This window comes from Callithrix jacchus, chromosome 13 (assembly GCF_049354715.1).
Source record: "Callithrix jacchus isolate 240 chromosome 13, calJac240_pri, whole genome shotgun sequence".
NCBI classification, from domain to species: domain Eukaryota; kingdom Metazoa; phylum Chordata; class Mammalia; order Primates; family Cebidae; genus Callithrix; species Callithrix jacchus.
The window spans coordinates 12,529,961-12,555,003 of record NC_133514.1 but is presented as its reverse complement, the minus strand read 5'-3'; the positions used below and the strand labels follow the sequence as shown (position 1 = coordinate 12,555,003).

Genomic DNA, 25,043 nt, shown 5'->3' with positions numbered 1-25,043 from the left:
AGACTGCAGACTCAGCCTAATGAAGGAGACTATCGCCTAGGAAATGCCTCCTTATCCAGCTCCTCTCTCTGGCTGACATCTAAAAATACCAATTTATTTAAATCAATACTAACAGAGAATTAGTAGGTGTCTGTTAAAAATGGCTCCTTCACTCCAGCAATGGAGTCATCTCTACCAGCAAAAGACATGGCCCCAGTGAATGCAGCACTGGATGGAGGGCAGGAGAGAGATGGCAAGTGACATGAGTTACTTGTGGTTGTTGACATAGCTACCCCAACGCAGAACCACACCTTTCAACAAAGCCCAAAACAGGTTACGGAGAAAAGGGCTGCAGTCATGCTTAATGGGGAAAAAATGTTCAGGTTTCTGCTTTTTTCAACTCGTACACCACAGAATGAAACGTGACCTTGAACTTCGCCTTCAAGAAGAAACTAGGTCCTGAACCTTCTGCTTGTGACTGGCTTCCTCTTCTGTTTTTGATGAGTCCTACTGTATCTAGACTTTGCCCTACAAATACTATTAAGTTCTAATAAAGTACAAACTTTCAAAATACACACAGAGTATACAAAAACAATGATCTATAAAGTAATGATCATATCATATTTGTAATACCTTTCTCAAAACACTAAGAATCATATTTGCCAAATATCTACTCAGTACAAAACACTGACCTCAATGCTATGATGTCATAGGGAAAGAAAGATGTAATCCTTGCTATCAAATTAGAATATCCACCTGTAATCCCAGCACTTTGGAAGGCCAAGGCAGGTGGATCACTTGAAGTCAGGAGTTTGAGACCAGCGTGGCCAACATGGCAAAAATACTAAAAATACATCTCTACTAAAAATACAAAATTTAGCTGGGTATGTTGGCGCACACCTGCAATCCCAGATACTCAGGAGGCTGAGGCAGAAGAAGCACTTGAACCCAGGAGGCAGAGGTTGCAGTGAGTCAAGATCACACCACTGCATTCCAGTCTGGGTGACAGAGCAAGACTCCATCTTCAAAAAATAAAAAAATAATAGAATATCCAAGATGAATTGATTAAAGCTTTGCTGTGTGGACTACTGTAGGACAAAGAGAACACATGGACCCACAAGAAATTTGTCTGAATAGAAAATTCTACCTAATCCATCGAACATCATGTACGAACATAATCAAGAGCTAGGAAAGAACCTCAAAAAAAGAAGAAAAAAAAAAACTGAACGGCAAAGATAGAAGACTGCGATGGGACTTTCCCCCTACATTTTATTAAACTTATATCAAAAAAGTGTGATCCTGAATATATACATGACACAACTAATAAAGAGTTTTACAGAGCAAGCTATTTGAAGGAGAAAATAACATAAGCAAAATGAACACCTAACTTGGGGGGGGAAGTGAATGGTAACATAAGGAAGGAAAAAAAGATTAATTAGTAAAGATTCCTAAGAAAGACTTGAAACAGACTTGAAGAAAGCAAGCTGAGTGAACTGAACTTTCAGGGCCACGTGAGACGGAGAGTATATTCCCCTAGTGGATAAAATATACATACACTCAAAGGCAGAGAATGAAGAGGAAGTCAATTCTACTCAAAAGCAAGGAGGACCAAGGATCTAGACTTGGGGTGGGTATAGACAGGGATCTGAAGCTTCAGTAACACCAGGAAACATCAAGCAATCTCATCCAATGAGATCTTAGTTTTTTTCAAGGAATGGCAACCTCACCTTCCTGTTGGCATCCAGGCTGGAGGCTGGAATCTGTAGGGTAACTTTGTATTCTGTCCTTTTATCCAGCTCCTCAGCAATGTAATTAGCTTCTCTCACCAACAGATTGGCCTTAACAATTTGTTCCCTCAGCCTCATTAGGCTGTTACTCAACGTTGCTTCTCTTAAAAAAAATAAAGAGGGGTTGGAGGTAGGGAAGAGATAACACAAAGCAGCTCGTCAGAGAATCATATAGCAGTAGTGCATCGATGCCAAAGCGTGGACCAAGACTTCCCATGGTGGTCCGCACTCAGCGACTGTGTTACTGACACTGACCCATGCACACGCTTGAATCTCACTACATGATAAGCACTGGCACGCAGCCACACAGCAAGCTGGCTCTAGATAAGGGCAGTGCCCCACAAACCTGCCCATGCATGCGAATCACCAGGGGATCTTCAACTCAAGATTTTTTCTGGGCAGGTCTGAGGTGGGGGCCTGAAATCCTACATTTCTATCAATCTCCAGGTGAAAGGGAAGGTGCCTGCTGACCAAACTTTAAATAGTATGAGGTCTGCGATCATGGGATAAGGCATTTCAATGCAATGCCGATTAGCCCCTACAGAGATCAAGCTTGCAATCTTCCTCTCATGGGCACCATGCTTTACCTACCTGAGCTAATCAGTTCAGATAACCAACTTTCTGTTTTTCTAAAAATCATCTACCCAAGCTTCAGAACGCAAAGCATAATGCAATGGTGATGTCTACTTCTTTATCCAAATCCAAAGGCTAGACAAACTGAAGGTGGAACAGCACCTAACATCAACAGTTTTAAATAAAGCCCAATATAAATGGGCAATTACCCTATTTTTCAAAAAAAAGAAAAAATGCAAAGTGGTTCTTGGCTGTAACACTTACCTTTTAATATAATTCTTTCCTAAGCACTGTCTCAATGTTCCCGCTCGACACTTTCCCTAGGTGCGTTAGTGGCGGTGAGCCTGAGCTACACATGGAAGAAGCCCCTCTGTGCCGCCTACCTCTCTTCGGCCCACTGTCTCAGGCGCTGCTGAGCGCTGGGAGAGTGGAAAGAAAACCTGTCCATGCTCCGAGAGTTCTGCTTCTCGGGAGACAGTCTTCTCCGGAGCTGCTCCAATTCGTGCTCGTACATAAGCCTCTGGCGCTCCAGTGCGGATCGTTTTTCTTCTTCATGCTGTTGTTCTAGGCTGTTTAATATGGACTGCATTGGATCTAAACACATTTTTAAAAGCATAAATAATGATCGAAAGGTACAAATAATAAACTTCAAATGTTGTTCTATGTAATGTTGTTCGTCATCTTAACTATACCCTGTAACTAATACCATTAAAGATAATTTGGCATAAACAGCTTTCCTTACTGCCAATCACTTATGTTGTTCTCTATTCTCAGTTAGACATATCCTCAACCATCTTCTCTGTAAAAAAAAGCAGGTCTATCTTATGTTCTACACATAACCTAAGACATGGTAGATCCTCCATAACTATAATCATAAGCCAGTGGCAGGCAAGTTTCTAAAGCAGAGAGATTTGGCCAGGCGCAGTGGCTCATGCCTGTTATCCCAGCATTTTGGGACGCCAAGGTGGGCAGATCACCTGACATCAGGAGTCTGGACTAGCCTTGCCAACATGGTGAAACCCCGTCTCTACTGAAAATACAAAAGTTAGCCAGGAATGGTGGCATGCACGCTTGTCATCCCAGCTACACAGGAGGCTGACGCAGGAGAATCAAGTCACTGTAACCTGGGAGGTGGAGGTTGCAGGGCGCCAAGATCGTGACACTGCACTGTAGCCTGGGCAACAGGGCGAGACTGTCTCAAAAAATCAAAATAAAATAAAATAAACCAGAGAGATTCTGTCCATGAGAACAAAGTGATCTGACTGTATATTAAGGCAGAACATTTTGTTAAGTATAAAATAAAGCCAAAGACACAAAATAATACAAAGAAGCCACATAAAGATTTTCCTTTTTGTTAACATTTAAAATGTCTCAATCGTAAACATTTTTAACACTTTACCATCTCTTTTTTTTCTTTTTTTTTTTTTAAAGAGAGAAGGTCTTGCTATGTTGCCCAGGCTGAAGAGCAGTCGGTTATTCACACACAATCTCGGCTCACTGCAGCCTGGAACTCCTGGGCTCAAGTGATCTTCCCACTTGAAGATCTTGAACCTCGAACTGACTCTCAGGCACACACCCGACTTGCTCACCATTGCTGCCCAGGGCCTTCATAGTGACCTCCATCTGTGCGTATTCGTAATTGAAGTTAATTTCACTGGACACTTCGCTGGAGGAGTCTCCGTCTACATCCAGCTGCTCAGAACTGTTATCGTTTTTCATGGAGGGGTCTTGGTCCTCGTCCTCTCGTTCTGCTTTCTTTTTCTTTTTAGGTAAATTGAGTCTTAGAGGGGGAAAGAGGATTGTTTTCTGAAGTTAAGATAGGCACTTACTCATTTCATTCGTTAAGTACTGGCATCTGCTAGAAGCCAAGAGGATACCATGTAAGTACAAGGCAATTACTGCACCCAGGAAGTGGATAATCTAGTCAAAGAACTAAGACATTCATGTGCCAGCAAAAACATACAGCAGAAAGTGTGACACTAGGCCACATGCCTGTGACAAGTTCAGAGTTAAAGAAAAGACGAGGACACTTTCAGAGCGAGGTAATGAAGGAAGGTGAGACAGGAGAAAATCAGTTGAACGGAGTATTCACAAATAAGGAGAAAGCAGGGTAGAGGGAACAGCGTGGGAAAAGACGTGAAAACGGAAATGTTCATATTCCCTGGAGAAATGAGTAAAACAAGGGGACATACAAACTTTGTACAGCACACTAGAGATAAAGCTGGAAAGGTCAACTTAATGCAAACGATGAGGGTTTTGAACACAAAGCAAAGCAGTTTACACATCACTTAATTTGGGAAGGAAAAAAATGCTCAATGCTCTTTGTGCCTATCTACCCTTTTCTCAGTAACCAAAATATCCCTGGCCCACGGCAAAGGATCTCTATTAGCTACAGAAAAGTCAGTCTGACATCTGGAGCACACTGACCAGTGACAGTAAGAAGAGACCAGGATGTGACCTTTATATAGTATCCAGCCCGCCTGCCTTGCCAATGCAACATCAGTTTTGTTTGGGAAACCGTATGTACAGCCCGGGGTTAGACAGTCTTTCTCAGCCCCCTAATTCTAGCAAAGGAGACAGAAGGAGAAGATTGCTGGGGACTCTGGGAAGGCTTCTGCTTTTACGAACGAAGAAGGCAGTCAGGGCTAGTGCGGCCATGGTTCTCCTTTTTCTTCCTGTACCTGAATGCAGCTTTGCCAGCAGTGTAGCGTGGCCTCTGCCAAGACTGACCAGACTCTAGCCATGACTTTTTTTGAGGCTTAGCCAACACTAACAACCATGTTCCTTCAGATTTCCAGTTCTGTCAGGGAAACAAATGATCTGTCTAACCCATTACAGTAAAATTTGCCATGACTTTCTCTGTAAAGAATTCCTGAAAGAAATACCAACCTTATTTGATAGATAAGGAAACAAAAACCACAACTACTTTTCAGTAAAAAATAAACAAAAAGATAAACATGTCAGAAAAACATTAATAAATTCTTACACTACATGGCAAAACAATCATCTTCCACTGGGAAACAAAAGGGAAAAACTATGTAGGTAAACTCAGCATTTTTGCAAAGTATATTGTTCATATGATCCTAGGGTTCAGGCCATATACAGTGAACGAACATACACACATATATGATACACATGCAGCAAATACATACACACACACACAGTAACACAACTGTAGAGTTGGGTTTACTTTTAATACGTATTTTCTATTTCAGAGCACAATCTCCAAAAATCTCCTTCTTTTAGGGACATGAATGACGTCATACCTGAAGAAATGGTTGTTTCCCCATAATATCCGGTCCCCATGGTGTAGCTGTATTGCACTGGAGACAGATGACCCATTTACAAAGGTTCTGTAAGGAGAAGAGACCAAACGTGAATGATAAGTACAGTATCACGTCTTCTGCTTTAATTTTCCAGTAACACAGAGATGCAGTGCCTAGGGAAAACAATCACTCCCCCCAATACAACCCGTGCTTGGTGAATTTTAGTATTTGCACTTACGCCTTTGCTGACTTCCCTAAAATGTTTATGGTGCAAAGCACAGGCACATTTCACTTTACTGTGCGTTGCAGATACTGTATTTTTTACAAATTGAACGTTTGCGGCCGTCCTATGCTGAGCAAGGCTATGGGAGACACTTTTCCGACAGCACGTGTTCACTTCATGTATGTCATGAAGATCTGTGATTCGGGACCTTTGACAGCACCTCTCTAACTGTTCTGGGACATTGTGAACTATACCCATGGAAGATGGTAAACTTAATAAATGTAGTATGGGTCTGGACTCTCCCCCTCTCCTCGGGTCTCTTTATTCCCTGAGACACAACAATATTGAGTTAGGCTAATTAACAACTACAATACACTCTAACTGTTTAAGTAAAAGGAAGAGTCACACATCTCTCAAAAGGTGGAAATGATTAGGTTTAGTGAGGAATCACCTCAAAAACCAAGAAAGGACAAAAGCCAGGCCTCTTGTACCAACAGTTGGGCAAGTTGTGAGTGTACATGAAAAGTTCTTGAAGGAAATTAAAGGTGCTTCTCCAGTGAATACATGAATGGTAAGGCAGAACAGCCTTCCTGCTGATACCGAGAAAGTTCAGTGGTCTGGACAGACAATCAATCCAGCCACAATATGCCCTCAACCTAACCCGAATCCGGAGTGAGGTCCTAACTCTTTAATTCTACGAACTTAGAGAGACAAGAAGCAACAGAAGAAAAGCTGAAAGCTAGCAGAGGTTGGTTCTTGAGGTTTCAGGCAAGAAGCTATCTCCATAACATATAAGTACAAGGTGAAGCGGCAAGTGCTGATGCAGAAGCTGCAAGTGCTGATGTAGAAGCTGCAGCAAGATCACTGATGACATTTTCAAAGTAGATGAAACAGACTTCCACCGGAAGAAGATGCCATCTAGAGCTTTATCAGCTAGGGAAGAGAAGTCAATGCCTGGCTTCAAAGCTTCAATGGCAGGCTGACTCTCTTAGAGGCTAATGAGGCTGGTGACTTAAAGTTGATGCCAACACTTATTGACCATTCTATAAATCCTAGGGCCCTTAAGAATTATGCTAAGTCATCTCTGCCTGTGCTCTACAAATGGAATAAAGCCTGGATGACAGCATGTCTGTTTACACCATAGTTTGCTGAATATTTTAAGCCCACTGTTGAGACCTAATGCTCAGAAGATTCCTTTCAACACATTACTGCTCATTGATAATGCACCTGATCAACCCAAGGGCTCTGATGGAGATGTTCAAGGATATCAATGTTGCTTTCATGCCTGTTAACACAATATCCACTCTGCGGGCCATGGATCAGGAAGTAATTTTGACTTTCAAGTCTTATCATTTAAACAATACATTTCTTTTTTTTTTTTTAAATTGCATTTTAGGTTTTGGGGTACATGTGCAGATCACGCAAGATAGTTGCATAGGTACACACATGGCAGTATGTTTTGCTGCCATCTTCCTCTTCACCCACATTTGGCATTTCTCCCCAGGCTATCCCTCCCCCCTTCCCCCCCAAACAATATATTTCATAAGGCTATAGCTGCTATAGACAGTGATGCCTCTAATGGATCTTGGCAAAGTAAGTTAAAAAACTTCTGGAAAGGATTCACCATTCTAAGATGCCATTAAGAACATTTGTGAGGCTGGGCGTGGTGGCTCATGCCTGTAATCCCAGCACTTTGGGAGGCCAAGGTGTGTAGATCATGAGATCATGAGTTCAAGACCAGTCTGACCAATATGGTGAAATCCTATCTCTACTAAAAATACAAAAAATTAGCCGGGTATGGTGGCACTCACCTGTAGTTCCAGCTACTTGGGAGGCTAAGACAGGACAATCACTTGAACCCAGGAGGTGGAGGTTGCAGTGAGCCAAGATCACGCCCCTGCACTCCAGCCTGGGTGAGAGAGTGAGACTCCATCTCCAAAAAAAGAACATTTGTGATTCATAGGAGGAAGGAACAATATGAATATTAACAGGAATGTGGAAGGAGTCCAACCCTCACGGATGCCTTTGAAGGGTTCCAGACCTCAGGGGAGGAAGGAACTGCAGGTGTGGTGGAAACAGCAAGAGGACTAGAATAAGAAGTGGAGCCTGAAGACGTGGCTGAACTGCTGTGATCTCAAGATAAAACATTAGTGGGTAAGTTGATCCTTATGAATGAGCAAAGAAAGTGGTTTCTTGAGATGGAATCTACTCCTGGTAAAGATGCTGTGAACATTGCTGAAATGATGACAGAGGGTTTAGAATTTTCCAGAAACTTAGTTGATAAAGCAGTGTCAGGGTTGAAGAAGACTGACCTCAATTCTGAAAAGAAGTTCTACCACGGGTAAAATGCTACCAGCCAGTAACACATGCTACAGAGAAACCTTTCTTGAAAGAAAAAGTCAATCAAGGTGGCAAACTTCACTGCTGTCTTATTTTAAGAAATTGCCACGGCCACCCTAACCTTCAGCAACCACCACGTTGATCGGTGAGCAGCCACCAACAGGGAGGCAAGACCTTCCTGCAGCAAAGAGGCTACCACCTGGGCTCCAGTCATATTTTAGCAAGAGTCTTTTTTTAACTTATAAAAAGACAGAGTCTTGCTCTGCAGCTCAGGCTAGACTGCAGTGGTGCAATGTCAGTTCACTGAAACCTCCACCTCCCAGGTTCAGGCGATTCTCCTGCCTCAACCTCCTGAGTAGCTGGGATTACAGGCACGTGCCACCACATGTGTCTCTAATGGCTCACAGAGACAGGGTCTTGCCATGTTGGCCAGGCCAGTCACAAACTCCTGACCTCAAGTGATCTGCCCACCTCAGCCTCTCGAAGTGCTAGGATTACAGGCATGAGCCACTGCACCCAGCTGCAAAGTATATTTTTTTTTTTGTCAAATGGCAAAAAAGAAAATGTCAAAGATTAAAAAAAACATAATAATACTTTAATCAGATTTTATAGAAAAGTCAAAGAAAAACTTTAAAAGTATAGTCTGTCTTACTTGTGCCCTGGAGCTGAGTGTCTTGCTATCTCTGGAGTTCAGTCTGTTTCTCTGGGCTCACGGCTCCAAGCTGGGTGAGGCTTGGCAGAGGATGGGGCTATCGGTTAAGTAGTATGTTCAATCTTGAGGCTAAGAGCTTTCTAGCTGCCAGGCTGCTATTATACAGCACAATGAGTAGGGACTGCCTTGTCCACAATAAGAAAAATCTCCCCCCGGCAAAAGCCATGTAGGCAGATAGCGAGGAACATGGACAATATTTCTCAAGCACCTACTAAATGTGCAATATTGAATGCTCAAGTGGCGACACAAGATGGTAGTGAGCGGGAGTGGGTGGAGAAAGACAAGGGCCTGAACACAGAAATCAGAAGATGGTTTATGTGAATATGATTTTTCCTGTAACTCCTACCTTTTGGCGTAGACTGTATGTTCCTGAAGGATAGAAACACCAATGAGGTACAGCAGGGGATAGGGAGAAAAAAATCTCAGCTTTCTAGTTGAATCAGCCTGCTCTGATTCTGCTCTTTTTTTTCCTTGGAAAAAAAAAGAAAAGAGAGAAGGAAAGAAAAAAAGGAGTGAAGGAGAGGAAGAAAGAGGGAGAGAGAACGGGAATGTTGCTTTATTCTAAAAATGGGTATTGAAAACCTCTTTTATGCTAATAATTGTGCTTAATGATGGCCGATCAATATTTCATTTAAACCTATGAGTAGGTGTGATGTGGTACTAATAAGAGTGTATATTCTGTGTATTTAAAGTGGAGAGCTCTATAAATGTTTATTAAGTTTACTTGTTCCAGATCTGAGTTCAGGTCCTGGATATCCTTATTAATTTTCTGTCTCGTTGATCTATCTAATATTGATGTTGAAGTCTCCCACTATTATTGTGTGGGAGTCTAGGGAGTCTAAATCTCTTTATGGGTCTTAGGTATCTGGGTGTTAGGATCGTTAGCTCTTATTGTTGCATTGATCCTTTTACCACTATATCTTTGTTGCTTTGAAATCTATTTTATCAGATGTGAGAATTGCAACTCCTGCTTTTTATTTATTTATTTATTTTTGCTCTCCATTTGGTTGATAAATCTTTCTCCATCCCTTTGAGTCTTTGTGTATCCTTACATGTGAAATGGGTCTGGATGTAGCATACTGTTGGGTTTTGGCTGTATCTTTTGATTGGGGGATTTAGTTGATTTAAATTTAGGATTACTGCCATTTGATGTGAACTGGCTGTTTTCTCCATTCGTTGATGTAAATTCTTCATTATGTTGATGCTCTTTACTTTTTGGTATATTTTGAGTAAAGTATTTTTTAACTAAGGGATGTATGTTGTTTAAGATACACGCTACGGCACAATTAGTAGACTATAGTATAAACCTAACTTTTATATGCACTGGGAAACCAAAAATGTGTGTGACTTGCTTTACTGTGATATTTGCTTTACTGTGGAAGTCTGGAACTGAACCTGCAAGGTCTCCAACGTATGCCTGTATATCAGATTATTATCCCCTTTTTCAAAGTTCCAAGTGCTATATAGTTACTTAAGATGTTTATGGTATGAAGTACTAGAGATCAATAAATCGCCTCCATTTTTAAAAGTTCTAAATTTGTTATATAGTATATTAAGGAATAAACAGGGAACCATTACAGCCAATAATGAAAGGATGGTAGCAATATACAACAAAAACAAGTATGTCCAATCTATATGAAGGAAAAGAACCATTCAACCAGCCACCAGAAAGGTCTACTGATGTGAGTAATGAGAAATGAGACCTATATTAAAGCTCTATAGCAGGGAAAAATGATCATGTCCTGTCAACGTAAGGAAGACTGATCAGTTCCACTGTGCTGCTTATCTTGATAATGGCATTCAACAGAAGTGGTGGGGGAAATACCATGAAGGGAAGAATCTGGAAGGGCAGGAAGTAAATAGACAAGTATGCATAGCATGGTAACACTGATATTCCTGGGACACCAGTGTCATCATGCCCCTCTCCTGCTGAAGGACTCATTTACTAAGATATAGGCTATCCAGTACAAATTCTGTTTGTTTGTTTGTTTTTTTTCCAGACAGAGTTTCGCTCTTGTTGCCCAGGCTGGAGTGCAATGGCGTGATCTTGGCTCACTGCAACCTCCACCTCCCAAGTTCAAGCAATTCCTCAGCTGCCCGAGTAGCTGGGATCATGCACCACCATGACCGGTCCAGCTAATTTTGTATTTTTAGTTGAGATGGGGTTTTTCCATGTTGGTCAGGCTGGTCTCAAACTCCTGACCTCAGGTGATCCGCCCACCTCAACCTCCCAAAGTGCTGGGATTACAGGCATGAGCCACTGTGCCTGGCTGAAATTCTTTCACTTTAAAGGCTCTTCCTCCCACAAAGAAGGCCTCTTAACTCCTGCCAAAAAAAAAAAAAAAGGCTTATTTCCTATATACTACACATGATCAACTCTTCCTCCAAATCCAGGCTCCTATCAGTCCTACAACCTGGAGTAAGGTTCCCATTCCTCTTACCCTCCTAATCTTACTCAGTAATCCAAGCCCAGCTGGATTTCTACTTCCTCTGTAAGAGATGCCAATCACACCAGCTATCTTAATTTCTTTAAACTTAGAGTTTAAACTGCACCACTGCACTCCAGCCTGGGTGACAGAATAAGGCCCTGTCAAGAAGGGTGAAGGAAAGGATGGAAAGGATGGAAGAAAAGGAGGGAAGGGAAGGGGAGAAAAGAAGGGAAGGGGAGGAAGTTGGGCAGGAAGTCTTAGTTGCTTTAAACTCTGTAAAGCTATGGAACATTTACCTGGCAATATAGCATTCATGATTTATGTGTATGCATACATGCAAAATCTTCTTTCCTATCTAGATTTCATTCATAATATAGGTTTTTAAACACTAAAAGTAATTGATCTTGGCCAGGCGCAGTGGTTTACGCCTGTAATCCAGCACTTTGTGAGGTCAAGGAGGATCCCTTGAGCCCAGAAGTTGAGGACCAACCTGAGCAACATATCAAGACCCTGTATCTACAAAACAAAGTTTTTAGAAAATTAGCTGGGCATGGTATCAAGCACCTGTAGTCCCAGCTACTCAGGAGGATGAGATGGGAGGATTGCTTGAGCTCAGGAGTTGGAGGCTGCAGTGAGCTGTAACTACACCACTGCACTCCAGCCTGGGTGACAGAATAAGGCCCTGTCAAGAAGGGTGAAGGAAAGGATGGAACAGATGGAAGAAAAGGAGGGAAGGGAAGGGGAGAAAAGAAGGGAAGGGGAGGAAGTTGGGCAGAGAATGGGGGGCGGGGAGGAGAAGAGGGTGGAGGCGAAGAGGGGAGGGGAGGCAGAGAGCCAGTGTAAGACAGAAGCTGTTTTAAGATTTGGGTGGATGACTTCTGGGTGGATGACTTCTGAGACAATTTAAGGAGGCAAGGGTTCCACATATGCTGGGTACTGTCAGAAAGTGGGAGTAATCCTATAAATGAGTATTTCACAAAATTGTATCCATTGGTGCAGGGAGCTAGAACAGAATAACGCTGTAATTGGTGGAGAAATAGCAGTCACTCATACTGGTTCAGAGGAGGGTATTCTTAGGGTGCCACAGACACCATGTTTTTGTCTGTGCTTACACGAAATGACGGCGTGGCCTGCTCTATCTTACTGCATCCTGGTCTTGGAGGACCCTTGCCTGAGGCTGGGGTTCTCTGTGATTATTTATGGCCTCATAAAAGCACAGCACAGCTGTGAGTGCCATACCAGCTTCTGCTCCTGTTTTCTCACTTGATCCTTCCCCAGAGCCTGAGAGCTTCTCAACACTTGAAGACTTTATTAATAAAATCAGTGACATTAATGATTTTTTCATGTCATAAAATGAAACAAATCAACATCTGAAAGATCAACATAATTCAGTTAACCACTGTCTAACCGTTAGAGGCTGTTAGACTCCCAACTCAGTAACAAGGGATAACAGCTTTACAGCTGAAGGAAAAAAACCTGACAAATGTGTAATTCATAAAACGTGGAGCCCCTTCATTCCTCCATGGTGTAGTAACTACCTGTGTACTAGTCTCATATTACACACCAGGAATGGAGGATCAAAAAAAGAAAGGCCCTTGTCCTCAAGCAGCTCACGGCCCAGTAGGGTAATAAGGGTTCACAACCCACAGGCAGACACTGAGAAGCACTGCCATGAGAGGGGGATGGTCTGTACCTCCTAAGGACACTGCATACAGACCAAACAGGGACCTCCCCGCAGGGGATCATGGCAGCACTTAACCCTGCAGGTACAACAGGAGTCAGCAGGCCCAAGAACTAGCAGGTACAGAGGAGGAGGAGATAAACCAAGGGCTGTAAGGGATTTTCCATCACAGACAGACAAAAGCCTTCTAGGGCTGTGGTGAGTGAACCAGGAGGGAGCTCAGGGTGTTGGCAGGGGCTCTCATCAAGACTTGATGAGGGCCTAAATACATAAAGCCATGGCAGTGCCTATCGAGAGGAAGGAGCGGGTGTGGGAGGCATTGAAGTTATATGTACGGGGCCCGCCTCACCAACTGGAGAGCTTAATGACATCGACTTAAAAGAAACAAAGGCCACTGTTGCCTCTAGAGTACTTTCTTCCTCTGAAAACTCCGTGATATGAACACTAATTCAAGTATGTTACCTGGTGTTCTTCTGAGGAGTCAGCATCACCTGGCCTTCCGGCGTGATGTCGATGATACAGTGCTCAGGAAGAATCCCCATGCCGCACAGCTGGATATCCTGGGAATTTGCTGACCCTATCAGTGTATGTTCCTAAAAAGGATCAAATTCATGATTAATACTGTACAACTGAAATCGTTTACACTCAGCCCTCTTATATTGTCTTACTACTTATGTATATTCTTACTTTATTTTTGAGACGGGATCTCGCTCTATCCCCCAGGCTGGAGGGCAGTGGTGCAATCTCGGATCATCGCAACCTCAGCTTCCTGGGTTCAAGCTATTCTCCTGCCTCAGACCCCCAAGTAGCTGAGATTTACAGACATGCACCACCATGCCCAGCTGATTTTTTTGTAGTTTTGGTAGAGACAGGGTTTTACCATGTTGGCCACACTGGTCTTGAACTCCTGACCTCAAGTGCTCCACCTGCCTCAGCCTCCCAAAGTGCTGGGATTACAGGCATGAGCCACCACACCTGGCCTAAAAGATTTTTTAAAAGCAAATGGAGCCAGGCATGATTCAAACAAAAGCAGGAAGAGAGCTAGATTTGGCCTGCGAAGAGTAGATGGTTGACCCTGACCTAGACCAACTCGCCCTCTCCCATGGCTTTAAATGCCATCTTCAGATAAACTACATCTCCATCACAGTCAGGAGCTACATACTCTAGCTCCATTTTTATTCCCCACCTCCACGACCAGTATCCCAGTCTTCGTCCCTATTTTAATTTTTTTCAGATGGGGTCTTGTTCTGTCACCCAGACTGGAGTGCAGACACACTATCCATCTCACTACAACCTCACCCTCCTGGGCTCAAGCAATCTTCCCGTCTCAGCCTTCGGAGTAGCTGAGATCACAGGCAGGCACCACCTGGACCAACTAATCTTTTTTATTTTTTGGAAAGACGGGGGTCTCACTGTGTTGCTCAGATTGATCTCAAACTCCTGAGCTCAAGCAGTCCTTCCACCTCAGCCTCCCAAAGTACTGAGATTACAGGTGTGAGCCACTGTGCCCAGCCTTAGCCACTACGATTTTCTGCCTACTCAGCCTACTTGACACAACCTGGATGTCTGAAGATATGTCAAAGGGAACAAAGGCCAAAGTGAACATCTTGTTCCCATCTCCCCCAACCCAACAGAAGTCAATTTCCTTCTCCAGTAATAATGGTACCTCCCCAGTCAGTCAACTGAAACGCTTAGATATGATCCTTGAGTCCTCTTTCTTTCCCTTACAAGCCCATACCCACCCCATGTCAATCAGAGAAAATCTTACAGATTTTTCCTCCAAAGTCTATCAAGAATCAGCTTGTTTTCCCCACCTCCATGACCACATCCTCGATTCAGCCTCCAGGATCTCTTGCCTGTGGATACAGAGCTTCCTACTATGTCTCCATTGCATGACACCCCCTTCCGCTCCCACCACAACAGCTGGTCAGGTCATCTCCTATTTAAAACCTTCTAAGATGGGGGCCTGGTAGCTCACACCTGTAATCCCAGCACTTTGGGAATTCAAGGCAGGAGAACTGCTTGAGCATAGGAGATCAAGACCAGCCTGGGCTGGTCCTTGTCTCTACTGAAAAAAAAAATTGAGGCTGGGCACAGTGGCTCATGCCTGTAATCCCGGCACTTTGGAAGGCTGAGGTGGGCAGATCACTTGAGGTCGGGAGTTTGAGACCAGCTCGGCCAACACGGTGAAACCCTGTATCTACTAAAAATACAAAAAAATTAGCCAGGCGTGGTGGTGCACACCTATAATCCCAGCTACTTCGGATGCTGAGGTAGGAGAAGTGCTTGAACCTGTGAGGCAGAGATTGCAGTGAGCAGAGATCATGCCACTGGCACTCCAGCCTGGGCGACAGAGCAAGATTCCAACTCAAAAAAAAAAATTTTTTTTAATGAGGCAGAAAAATCACTTCAATCCAGGAGACTGAGGCTGCACTAAACTATGATCGTGCCACTGCACTGTCACCTGGGTGATAGAGAGAGACTGTGCCTCAAAAAAATAAAATAAGAATAAATAAGACTAAAACCTTCTAGTGGCTTCTCTTTGAACTTCCAATAAAGCCCAAATTCTCACCCAGGCTTACGAAGCATTCTACAACCTGCCCCTGCCTATCTCTGCCTGACCCTCTCTCCCACCATCTCCCCCTCACAGAGCACGTGCCAGCCACATGGGCCTTCTGTCTGTTCTTGGAGCACACTGAACCTATTTCCATCCTAATGCCTTTTACTAGCTGTTTCCTCTGTCTGAAACGTTCTTTCCCTGATCCTGATATAGGTCATTTCTTATCATTTCTATCTCAGCTTTTAATATCACATCCTCAGGGAGCTGTTTCCTGAGTTCACAATTAGAAAAAGCCACTGTCGTCCTGCCCTCTTTTAATTCCTTCCATGTCACTGACTGACTGTGGGTTGACTGTCCATCTTGTATTCCACTTAACCAATGACTGGCATAGGCAGGCATTAAATAAATCTAAAATAAAAATAAATGCACAATCATTTCCCTTTGTGTGCCCAGGTAATCAAAGTAAGATAAAATTAATAAGGGCCAGCATCTCAGTCTCTTTACTGATAGATGGGTATAATGGTTCTAAAGTGTGCTACTATAAAGTATTCCAGGATAAAGAAAGGGGGTGTGTATTCTAGAAGAGTAAGAGAACTGTACGACTGGAACTAGAAAAACTTCAGGGAGATTTTAATCCAATGTCTTCACTTCCACATGGAGTGGCTTAAGTCATCCAGAGATGTGAAGTCATCTGCCCAGCATTTAAATTGACTTTTGAATTTTTAAGGCAAAGAAAAAAAATGCTCAGCCTCCAAATTCTACCATCCCACACCATGGTATCACTTTACTGAAGCAAAAACTGTCTTTGGGCTGAGATCATCCTTTTAAATGTGCTTTGTGTTGAAGATATGCTTGGTTTGGGGTTAGCTTGGGCAGTCAAGAAATCAACACTGCCTCAGACTCTGCCAAACAGGGCTGGCCACACAGCCCAAAACAGAACCCAAACACCTCCACGCAAGATGACCAGAAACATTTGATGACTCTTCACACATCTTTAAACAGCTTCTTTAAGTTCTTAGTCAAGGAGCAGATATGAATCAGAGTTTTTTCTTGACGTGTATGTTTGTGTGTCCCAATTTAAACTATGTTACAATGGAAAGGAAAATAATTTCTAGTTCTGAGAAATGAAAAGGACAGAATACTCAGGTCCTATTCTAACACTGCATGTCCTCCCACGTAGTCAGCTCATTAGCTTTACTGTCCTGGTCACACTCATATGAATATCCTGACTCAAAATGCTGCCAGCACTGTTCAGAAGCAAAGTAAGTAATGTGACACTACAACCTTTTTTTTTTTTCCTTTGAGACAGAGTCTGGCTCTATCACCCAGGCTGGAGTGCTGTGGCAGGATCTCAGCTCACTGCAACCTCCACCTCTTGGGTTCAAGTGATTCGTCTTGAACCCAAGACGTGTACCACCACCCCTGGCTAATTTTTATGTTTTTAGTAGAGAAAGAGTTGTTGCCCAGGCTGGTCTCGAACTCCTGCTCTCAAGTGATCTACCCACCGGAGCCTTCCAAAGTTCTGGGATTATAGGTATGAGCCACCGTGCCCAGCTGATAATACACCATTTTTTAATAGGCAAAGACAGTATGTGTATAATAAACCATACAGAGTATCAAACAAGAAAGTGGAATGTGGAGGTTTTTTTTTTTTTTTTTGTATAGTGCTTCTGTTTATGAAGTGCTTCTGTAACTCCAACCCTCAAAGAAACCTGGCAAATCAGCCTGAGACACTTGCCTCCATTTACAAAGGAACTATATTACAGGGAGCAAAGGGCTTAACCACGGACTAGAGAGACAGGCCACTCCCTCCCACCCCAGCTTTGCTGCCACTGAAACACAGCACCTGAGACACGCACACAGGAAGGTGTGCATCAAAGACACAGCCTCACTCACAGCACATCAACACGCTGCGTAAGATACTTAGTAACAACGGGCCTTCTCAAAATGACACAAAGCCAGTACCCCAGGACCTCTCCAGGCTTTTCTGAAATGAAACCACAGAATTCTCTTGGAGCTGTTTCCCACAAGGTCAGCTTGTTAGCTTTACTTTTCTGGTCACATTCACTGAACCCACATATGTGAGGGAAAGAAATTGAGTCCTAACCATTATCAACCCTGTGTCAGAGTGGTGCAGTACATCATATCTAACAAGTAATTTGTGCTCTGGGCTTGACACAACCCATTCTGGACACTCCTCGAATCTGTGGAGTGTCTCAGGCTTCAGGCTTATTCTGAAGTTGTCTCTTATCTTCCTAACATGTCCCACGATTTACAGATTTCAGTGGATACCAGTATTTCTCCTTTTCTCTGTTCCATGCTCTGACTCGCTCAGTCTCTAAGTAACCTATACTTTCTAAAAATAGATTGACAACCTAAATTTTTAAATTTTCCTAAGAGTTACTGGAAACATAAATTTCATACCAACTGGTCCTAAGAACTTTATACATTTCTCGTGAGCTAACAAACTGCTCACAAAAGAAAGTGCTTCATATAACCACAAAGGCTTTAGTGTACTTACAAAATGAATCATCTAGCCTTTCAAGTCATCTACTTGTAAAGTTAGCTACTTCATTCCCTGATACAAGTCTTCTTAAATAATGGTAGGAAAGCTATTTAACTTGTTGGAAATCATATCAGAGTATCTTTTTTTATATTGTCAAGTTGAACTACACGAAAGACTAAAAAAGGAAACTGAGCCCAGAAACCCAAGATGGTTCCCTGACTCCAGCTTATTCAAATAAAAACAATTTGCTAACTCTGTTTTTTGAGTATGCATGGTTCCCCAAGTTTACTAAAGTACTGTGAACTATTATCCTATTTCAGAGCAAGAAACCAGGAGCACAGCACATTACTTCACCTTTAAATAGTACACCAGAAGCTCATTCAGAGCTGGGTCAGCATTCAGATTAACAAGGAAGCATTTATCATCCCCGACTTTGATGCCCGAAGACTGAAGAGATATTCCAAGACTCTCAAGCTGCTTCTGTCGTTCCTGTAAATGTATCAGAGAAGCATTAATTCCACAGCTACTGAGGCAGTAGGATACCTAAGCGCTTACATTACAATGTTACGATAATTCAATAGCCTTGTAATTCAAATACATTCTCTTAGGCCATGGCATTATAGATTTATTGCATTTTTCCCTTCTTTCCAAACTATCTAATTTTTATTTCGTTAATTCTATTTTGAAAAATGAAGTCCATTACATATAGTAACTACTGTACTGATGAAGTTTGTTTTCACTCTTGAAAACACCTAACACCTTTAATTCATCTCACTCTGTATATATGAGCAAAGGTGTGTGCACTTTCTTCAGCTGGGATCCCTCTTTAACGCCAGGAAGGATCAATACACTCTCCTGCTTGACATCTTCAGCGACCTCCTGGCCAGGATAAAGGCCAAACTCCCTCAATGATGTTCACAAAGCCCCCAATCTTGTTTCCTCTCTGGCTTCATGTCTTCTCACTCCTGTCAAACCCGGCACTGCATGAAACAAGCTCCATGTCCTTGAAAGTGCTAAGAATGTTCTCTAGCCTGGGGGCAATGGCTCACGTCTATAATCCCAACACTGTGGGAGGCCAAGGCGGGCAGATCACTTTAGGTCGGGAGTTCAAGCCAGCCTGGCCAATGTGGTGAAACCCCGTATCTACTAAATATACAAAAATTAGCCAGGTGTGGTGACGGGCACCTGTAATCCCAGTTACTTGGGAAGGGGAGGCAGGAGAATCACTTGAAGCCGGGAGATGGAGGCTGCAGTGAGCCGAGACCATGCCACTGCACTCTAGCTTGGGCGACAGAGTGAGACTGTCTCAAAAAACGTTCTCTGTGCCCTCTTTAGCTGCAGTGATTTTGTAACTTTCTTCTACCTGGAGTAGACGTGTTCTATGTGGTAACTGTTTACTGGGCCATTTTTCTCACACGGGACCGCGTGCTGTGTGGGCACAGATCCTATCTTATGTACTGTTGTGGTCCCAGCACTTAGCACAGGGAAGGATACACGGCAAGCACACAAAACATCAGTGTGGTGAATTCATCCAAAATCCAACAAACTTGCATATGCACTCAAGGAAAACCCCTTTCCTTTTTTTGTGCCTGTCTCTGAACCTGTACAATATACAAACATCTGTACGTGATAAGGGGATAGGCGTGGATCTCACATCCAGATGCTCTGTATGATGGTAGTCAGGAGTGGAGAGGGTATCTTCAACTATGGGTAAATAGCAAGTAGCAATGAATCAGTTACCCAAGACCTCTGATATTGGGGGAAGACAAGACAAACCAAGTCATTTAGCTAGGGCCGCACAGTAAGTTTGCAGCGTAATTAAAATCAAACTTCACAATTTGCTATTTCTAGGCATGCCATCATAATTTACATAATCGCTGCAACTCAGCCAACATATCCTGCCTAGAAATACATTACTACAAAATTGAAAGGTGTCTATTTTGGTCTTGGGTCTTCAAATCAAGTTCTAACAAAAAGAACTACAGGGTTCTTTCAGAAGTTAACAGCAACCATCAGAGTTTTCTGCACTCAGTTCCAAGAAGTGATTCTCCTGGCTAGAGTCATGTCCGTAAAATGAAGAAAGTAACTACACTTTTCTCTAAGTTGCTGTTACTAGTTATTACTGTTTTACGCTACCTCCCTGTGCACGTTGCTGCCATTTGAGATTTTATAATAGTAAAAACACTACAAATTTTTTTGTCTAAGCCAAAAAGGGCATAATGGTGGAAAACTGTCAATTCATTATTGCATTTGCCACCAAAAACTTTAAAGTTTTTCATCAGCTAAAAAAAATAACAAATGTTTGCAATATCTAGGAATCAGGCTCAAAATACAGTTTACTAATATTATCAAATAGTCCTTCTGACTTCAGAGGTTGGTTAACTTTTCCTGTAACATGTCAGATAGTAAATATTCAGTCTTCACGGCCATGAGGTCTCTGTCTTATTCCTACTGTTGAAACCGTATGTGATACATGAGCACAGCTGTACTCCAAAAAACTTTTACCAAAGCAAGTGGTGGAGCAGGTTTCATTCACATGTATTGTTTGTCAACCCCTGATCTAGCTCAAGGTTTTGATTTGACTTAAGTGCATATCTTTTAATAACAATATAAAAGATAAAAATAAGGGACAATGTGGTATAGTAGATATGGCACTGGAATTAGACAATACTCATCTTGAGTTCTGTTTATGCAAAAATATGATTGAGCATACAACACTAAAAGATAGTCTTTTTCTTGAGAGCCTTACAAACTCATTAGCGACTAAAACTACACATAACAGATGAACAACTTGGGTAATAGTCCCTACCTGGTAAGACTTCTGAGAGGATTACATACAGTACAGTAGCAAAAAGTGCTTAGCACAGGGCTCAATACATAAGTGTATCCAATAAATGATGGCGTTACTGTCATCAGCAGTTACTGTGTATGGGTAGGACACTTACTCCCTTCGCTACAGAACAACAAACTAGGGCCAGAGAGTAGAAATCAAAGAAAACAAGACTGATTCAATCGCTACTATTGTTCACCAAGAGCCTGTTAGATGGAGTCCTGAGCTTCACATTACCATATATATTTCTAAAATAGAAGTTGTATAATCATGAAATAGGAAAGCCACAGTGTAAATCTAGTATTAGGTAGATAGACTTTTTCTCCCAATGCTGAACTAGATCTTCCTAGACTGACACTAATGTGCCCACCTTAAGATTTCTGGTTTTTTTATTTTTTTTATTTTTAATGAAGTCTTGCTCTGTTGCCTAGGGTGGAGTACAGTGGTGCCATCTCAGCTCACTGCAACCTCTGCCTCCTGGGTTCAAGTGATCCAACCTGCCTCAGCCTCCCAAGTAGCTGGGACTACAGGTGTGTACCACCATACCCAGCTCTTTTTTTTTGAGACAGAGTTTTGCTCCTGTTACCCAGGCTGGAGTGCAATGGCGCGATCTCGGCTCACCGCAACCTCCGCCTCCTGGGTTCAGGCAATTCTTCTGCCTCAGCCGCCTGAGTAGCTGGGATTACAGCCACGTGCCACTGTGCCCAGCTAATTTTTTGTATTTTTAGTAGAGATGGAGTTTCACCATGTTGACCAGGATGGTCTCGATCTCTTGACCTCGTGATCCACCTGTCTCGGCCTCCCAAAGTGCTGGGATTACAGGCGTGAGCCACCGCGCCCCGCCTTTTTTTTTTTATTTAAGTAGAGATGATGTTTCTCCATGTTGGCCAGGCTGGTCTGGAACTCCTGACCTCAGGTGATCCACCCGTCTTGGCCTTCCAAAGTACTGGGATTACAGGCGTGAGCCACCGTGCCTGGCCACTACCCTAAAATTTTGTAACTATCTCTGTTCCTAGAAAACCGTGACAGACGGTCATCTCAGATTTAGGAATTTCATGTTTTTTCACTGAGTTTTCACATGAAACCAAGAAGTTCATGGCGTAATACCTATTATCAGTATTTTTTTTTCTTGGCCACATGCACTAGATTGAGTAATTCCGTAATTTCAGGAAGTTCCTTAGGTCTCCAAAGCACTTAACAGAATGGGGTGTTAAGAGCCAGAGGCTACAAAGAAGTTATTTCATTTAATTTTTTAAAACAATTACTGACACTAAAAAATAAACAATCAAGTGGAATTATATCCTGCTTATCCTTCAAATTAATTTTGCAAAGTACAGATTCTCTTAGCTCTAGATTCCTAATGATAGTGTAAGATTTGCCATCAGCCAAGCTGAAGATCAGAAAGGAACCAGAAACACCATGTGTCCCACCGCAAAAACTGCTGTGAGGTTTCATGTGCTTCACCAGTCAGGAAACACGAACCTGTGCAATCTCCTCCGTTTTCCTTAGTTTCTCCTCCCAGGTCACAGTCATTTCCTGGATTAGCTTCTCAGATTCTTCCAGGCGGTCCTTTAGCTCTGGAGATTTCATTGCCTACAAGCAAAATGTTTACTTCATGAAATGTCTGGACGATGCCCTGGAAAAAGGAGTGGCCAAATCTAAAAGGACACAAGTAACAACCTGCCTCCTCTGGGCTCAATGTCATGCTGAGGTCTGGTATCTACCTGAACCATAATGACTGACCTTCCTGGGCCCAGCGCCACAAATGTTCTGAGGACCACAGCCTCATCAAGTTATCCAAAAGGAAGACTTTTTCTTTTCTGCCACTTTATTGTGAAGATACAATTACATTTAACGATGCAAAAATATAAAGCTAGTAAGGATTTTTTAAATGCCAATGGGTTATACGTCTTGACTCAGACACATGATTCACTCTAGCCATTACTGATGACTTCAGGAACCGATCGACAGATATACAGACTAAATGTGTACGTGCTGCAGACTGGATAGTGTTGTTAATAGCAAGGAGACAACAAAGTTTCTTCACGGACTGTAAAGTTATGCCTATAAGAAACAGGATGAAATTCAACAGGTAAAAATACGATCAAGATAATCATCTTGACCATGTCTCTTACTGATGTATTCCCAGAAAACACGTATGAAAAAGAAGGCAAACTCCAGAAATAGCCCCACAGTGCTGAGTAACTATGGGAAGAGAAATGATAATTAAAGCAGGAATCCTGAATCTGATATTTCATTCCACTTTCCCAGGAGGATGAGCACTTGGGTTGCAGGTCAGATTTGTGTGGGTTTTCAAATTTATTAATGCAACATTATCCATTAGAGAATACACAGAAGACGGCTGTAATGGAGCACCACCAAATACATGGGTACTTACTTCTACTGTAAAATATTTTCTACAAACATAATTAACCCACAACATGGAAAAGCTAGATTACGAAGGAGTGGAAGACTCAAGATTTTCATTCTGGCTTCTACCAGGTAACAAATGAGATTCAACAAAAATCCTGCTCTCCATCATTTTCTGCACAAAAATTAAATTATATACACATGGTCCCCAGTATCTGTCTCTTCCTCTCCCTTATTCTCTACCACTCTCTTTTGTCTGCCACCTGAATGGAAATGCAAACATTTTCCCAATTCTCTTTATCTGCTCCTATTCAATCTTTTTAACATCTGTAAGAACCCTGTGGATTCCTTTATTTATTACTCATCTCACAGTTCTGTTGCTGTAAGAAATTCACAAATTTTAAGTAGAGTCCTCCTCACTCACAGCCCAGGGGAAGAAAATTCAAGCTCTTGCCTGGCTCCCCCTTCTGGACTCACAGGGATGCGCAGTTGTGCCTCGTACCTCTGCTTTCGTCAGCTGCTCTCGGAGTTTCTCAACTTCTTCCCGGAGATCCCGGATAATTCGGGCATTAGGGTCCTCATTTACCACAGCGTGGTTAACGATGTGCTTGGCTCGATCTGCATACCTCAGTGTTGACAGGGTTTCGTCATAGTTATCAGCTGCAGGACTCACAGTAGCCACCATGGCGGTCTTGCTGTTACCCCCAAGGCTGTCCTAAGGAGAAAAAAGAAAATTGAGTAGCATTTTAAAGGTGGAAGAAGACATCATATGAGAAATATGAAATCAGAAATGGTGAACAAATTTCGCCAGCTCAAACACGTTCAGCGACAGAGCTAGGGCTGAAAGGCAGGTGTACCGACTCGAGTACCGTGCTGTTTCTTCTCTGCCAAGCTACGCTACTAAAAAAAGGGCATTTCAGCCTTTGATAAAGGCCAGAGAAATGTCATGAAAAATACGTTTATTTCAGTTTCACAGATATTAGTTCTAAGTCAGTGTGTCCTATTTTATAGGTAAGATGATACCACAAGAAAACAGACTGCTCAGAATAAAAAAGGACTCCTTACATGCCTCCGAAACCTTCCGTAGAGTAACAAGCATGATACTTACTTGACAACCCCTTCCACCACCTTCTGTACTGGGAGTTTCTGTGAAGCCTAATGATGGCTCAGAAAGTTGCTGTTACAAGCTACCAAGCACCTTGCAAAGTTTTTAAAACATAAGGTACAATTATGGTCTTAGAAAAATATGTTAAAGACTTGCATATGTTGAACCAGTCTTGCATCCCCGGGATGAATCCTACTTGATAATGGTGGATAAGCTTTTTGATGTGCTGTTGCAATCGGCTTGCCAGTATTTTATTGAAGATTTTTGTGTCTATGTTCATCATGGATATTGGCCTGAAGTTTTCTTTTCTTTTTGATTCTCTGCTGGGTTTTGGTATCAGGATGTTATTGGTCTCATAAAATGATTTGGGAAGGATTCCCTCTTTTTGGATTATTTGGAATAGTTTCAGAAGGAATGGTACCAGCTCCTCTTTGTGTGTCTGGTAGAATTCGGCTGTAAATCCATCTGGACCTGGGCTTTTTTTGTGTGGTAGGCTCTTAATTGCTGCCTCAACTTCAGATCTTGTTATTGGTCTATTCATGGTTTCGACTTCTTCCTGGTTAAGGCTTGGGAGGACGCAAGTGTCCAGGAATTTATCCATTTCTTCCAGGTTTACTAGTTTATGTGCATAGAGTTGTTGTAATATTCTCTGATGATGGTTTGAATTTCTGTGGGATCTGTG

The 25,043-nt window shown here is 42.5% G+C and overlaps 1 protein-coding gene across 8 annotated transcripts in view; it reads right to left on the bottom strand.

The window, feature by feature from the left end:
- Positions 1 to 25,043, bottom strand: part of KIF13B (kinesin family member 13B) — a 197,621-nt gene that overhangs the window by 78,125 nt on the left and 94,453 nt on the right. For all 8 annotated transcript variants that reach the window (XR_013525465.1, XM_017963648.4, XM_008979053.5 and 5 more), the window contains 8 exons: positions 23,759 to 23,971; positions 22,369 to 22,479; positions 18,411 to 18,545; positions 13,453 to 13,583; positions 5,606 to 5,692; positions 3,929 to 4,119; positions 2,723 to 2,933; positions 1,707 to 1,869 (listed from right to left, as the gene is read on the bottom strand). Coding sequence is in view for 7 of the 8 variants with exons in the window: in XM_017963648.4 (XP_017819137.4) it covers positions 1,707 to 1,869; positions 2,723 to 2,933; positions 3,929 to 4,119; positions 5,606 to 5,692; positions 13,453 to 13,583; positions 18,411 to 18,545; positions 22,369 to 22,479; positions 23,759 to 23,971 (1,242 nt within the window). In the remaining variant the exon portion in view is untranslated. The remainder of the gene's footprint in view (positions 1 to 1,706; positions 1,870 to 2,722; positions 2,934 to 3,928; positions 4,120 to 5,605; positions 5,693 to 13,452; positions 13,584 to 18,410; positions 18,546 to 22,368; positions 22,480 to 23,758; positions 23,972 to 25,043) is intronic.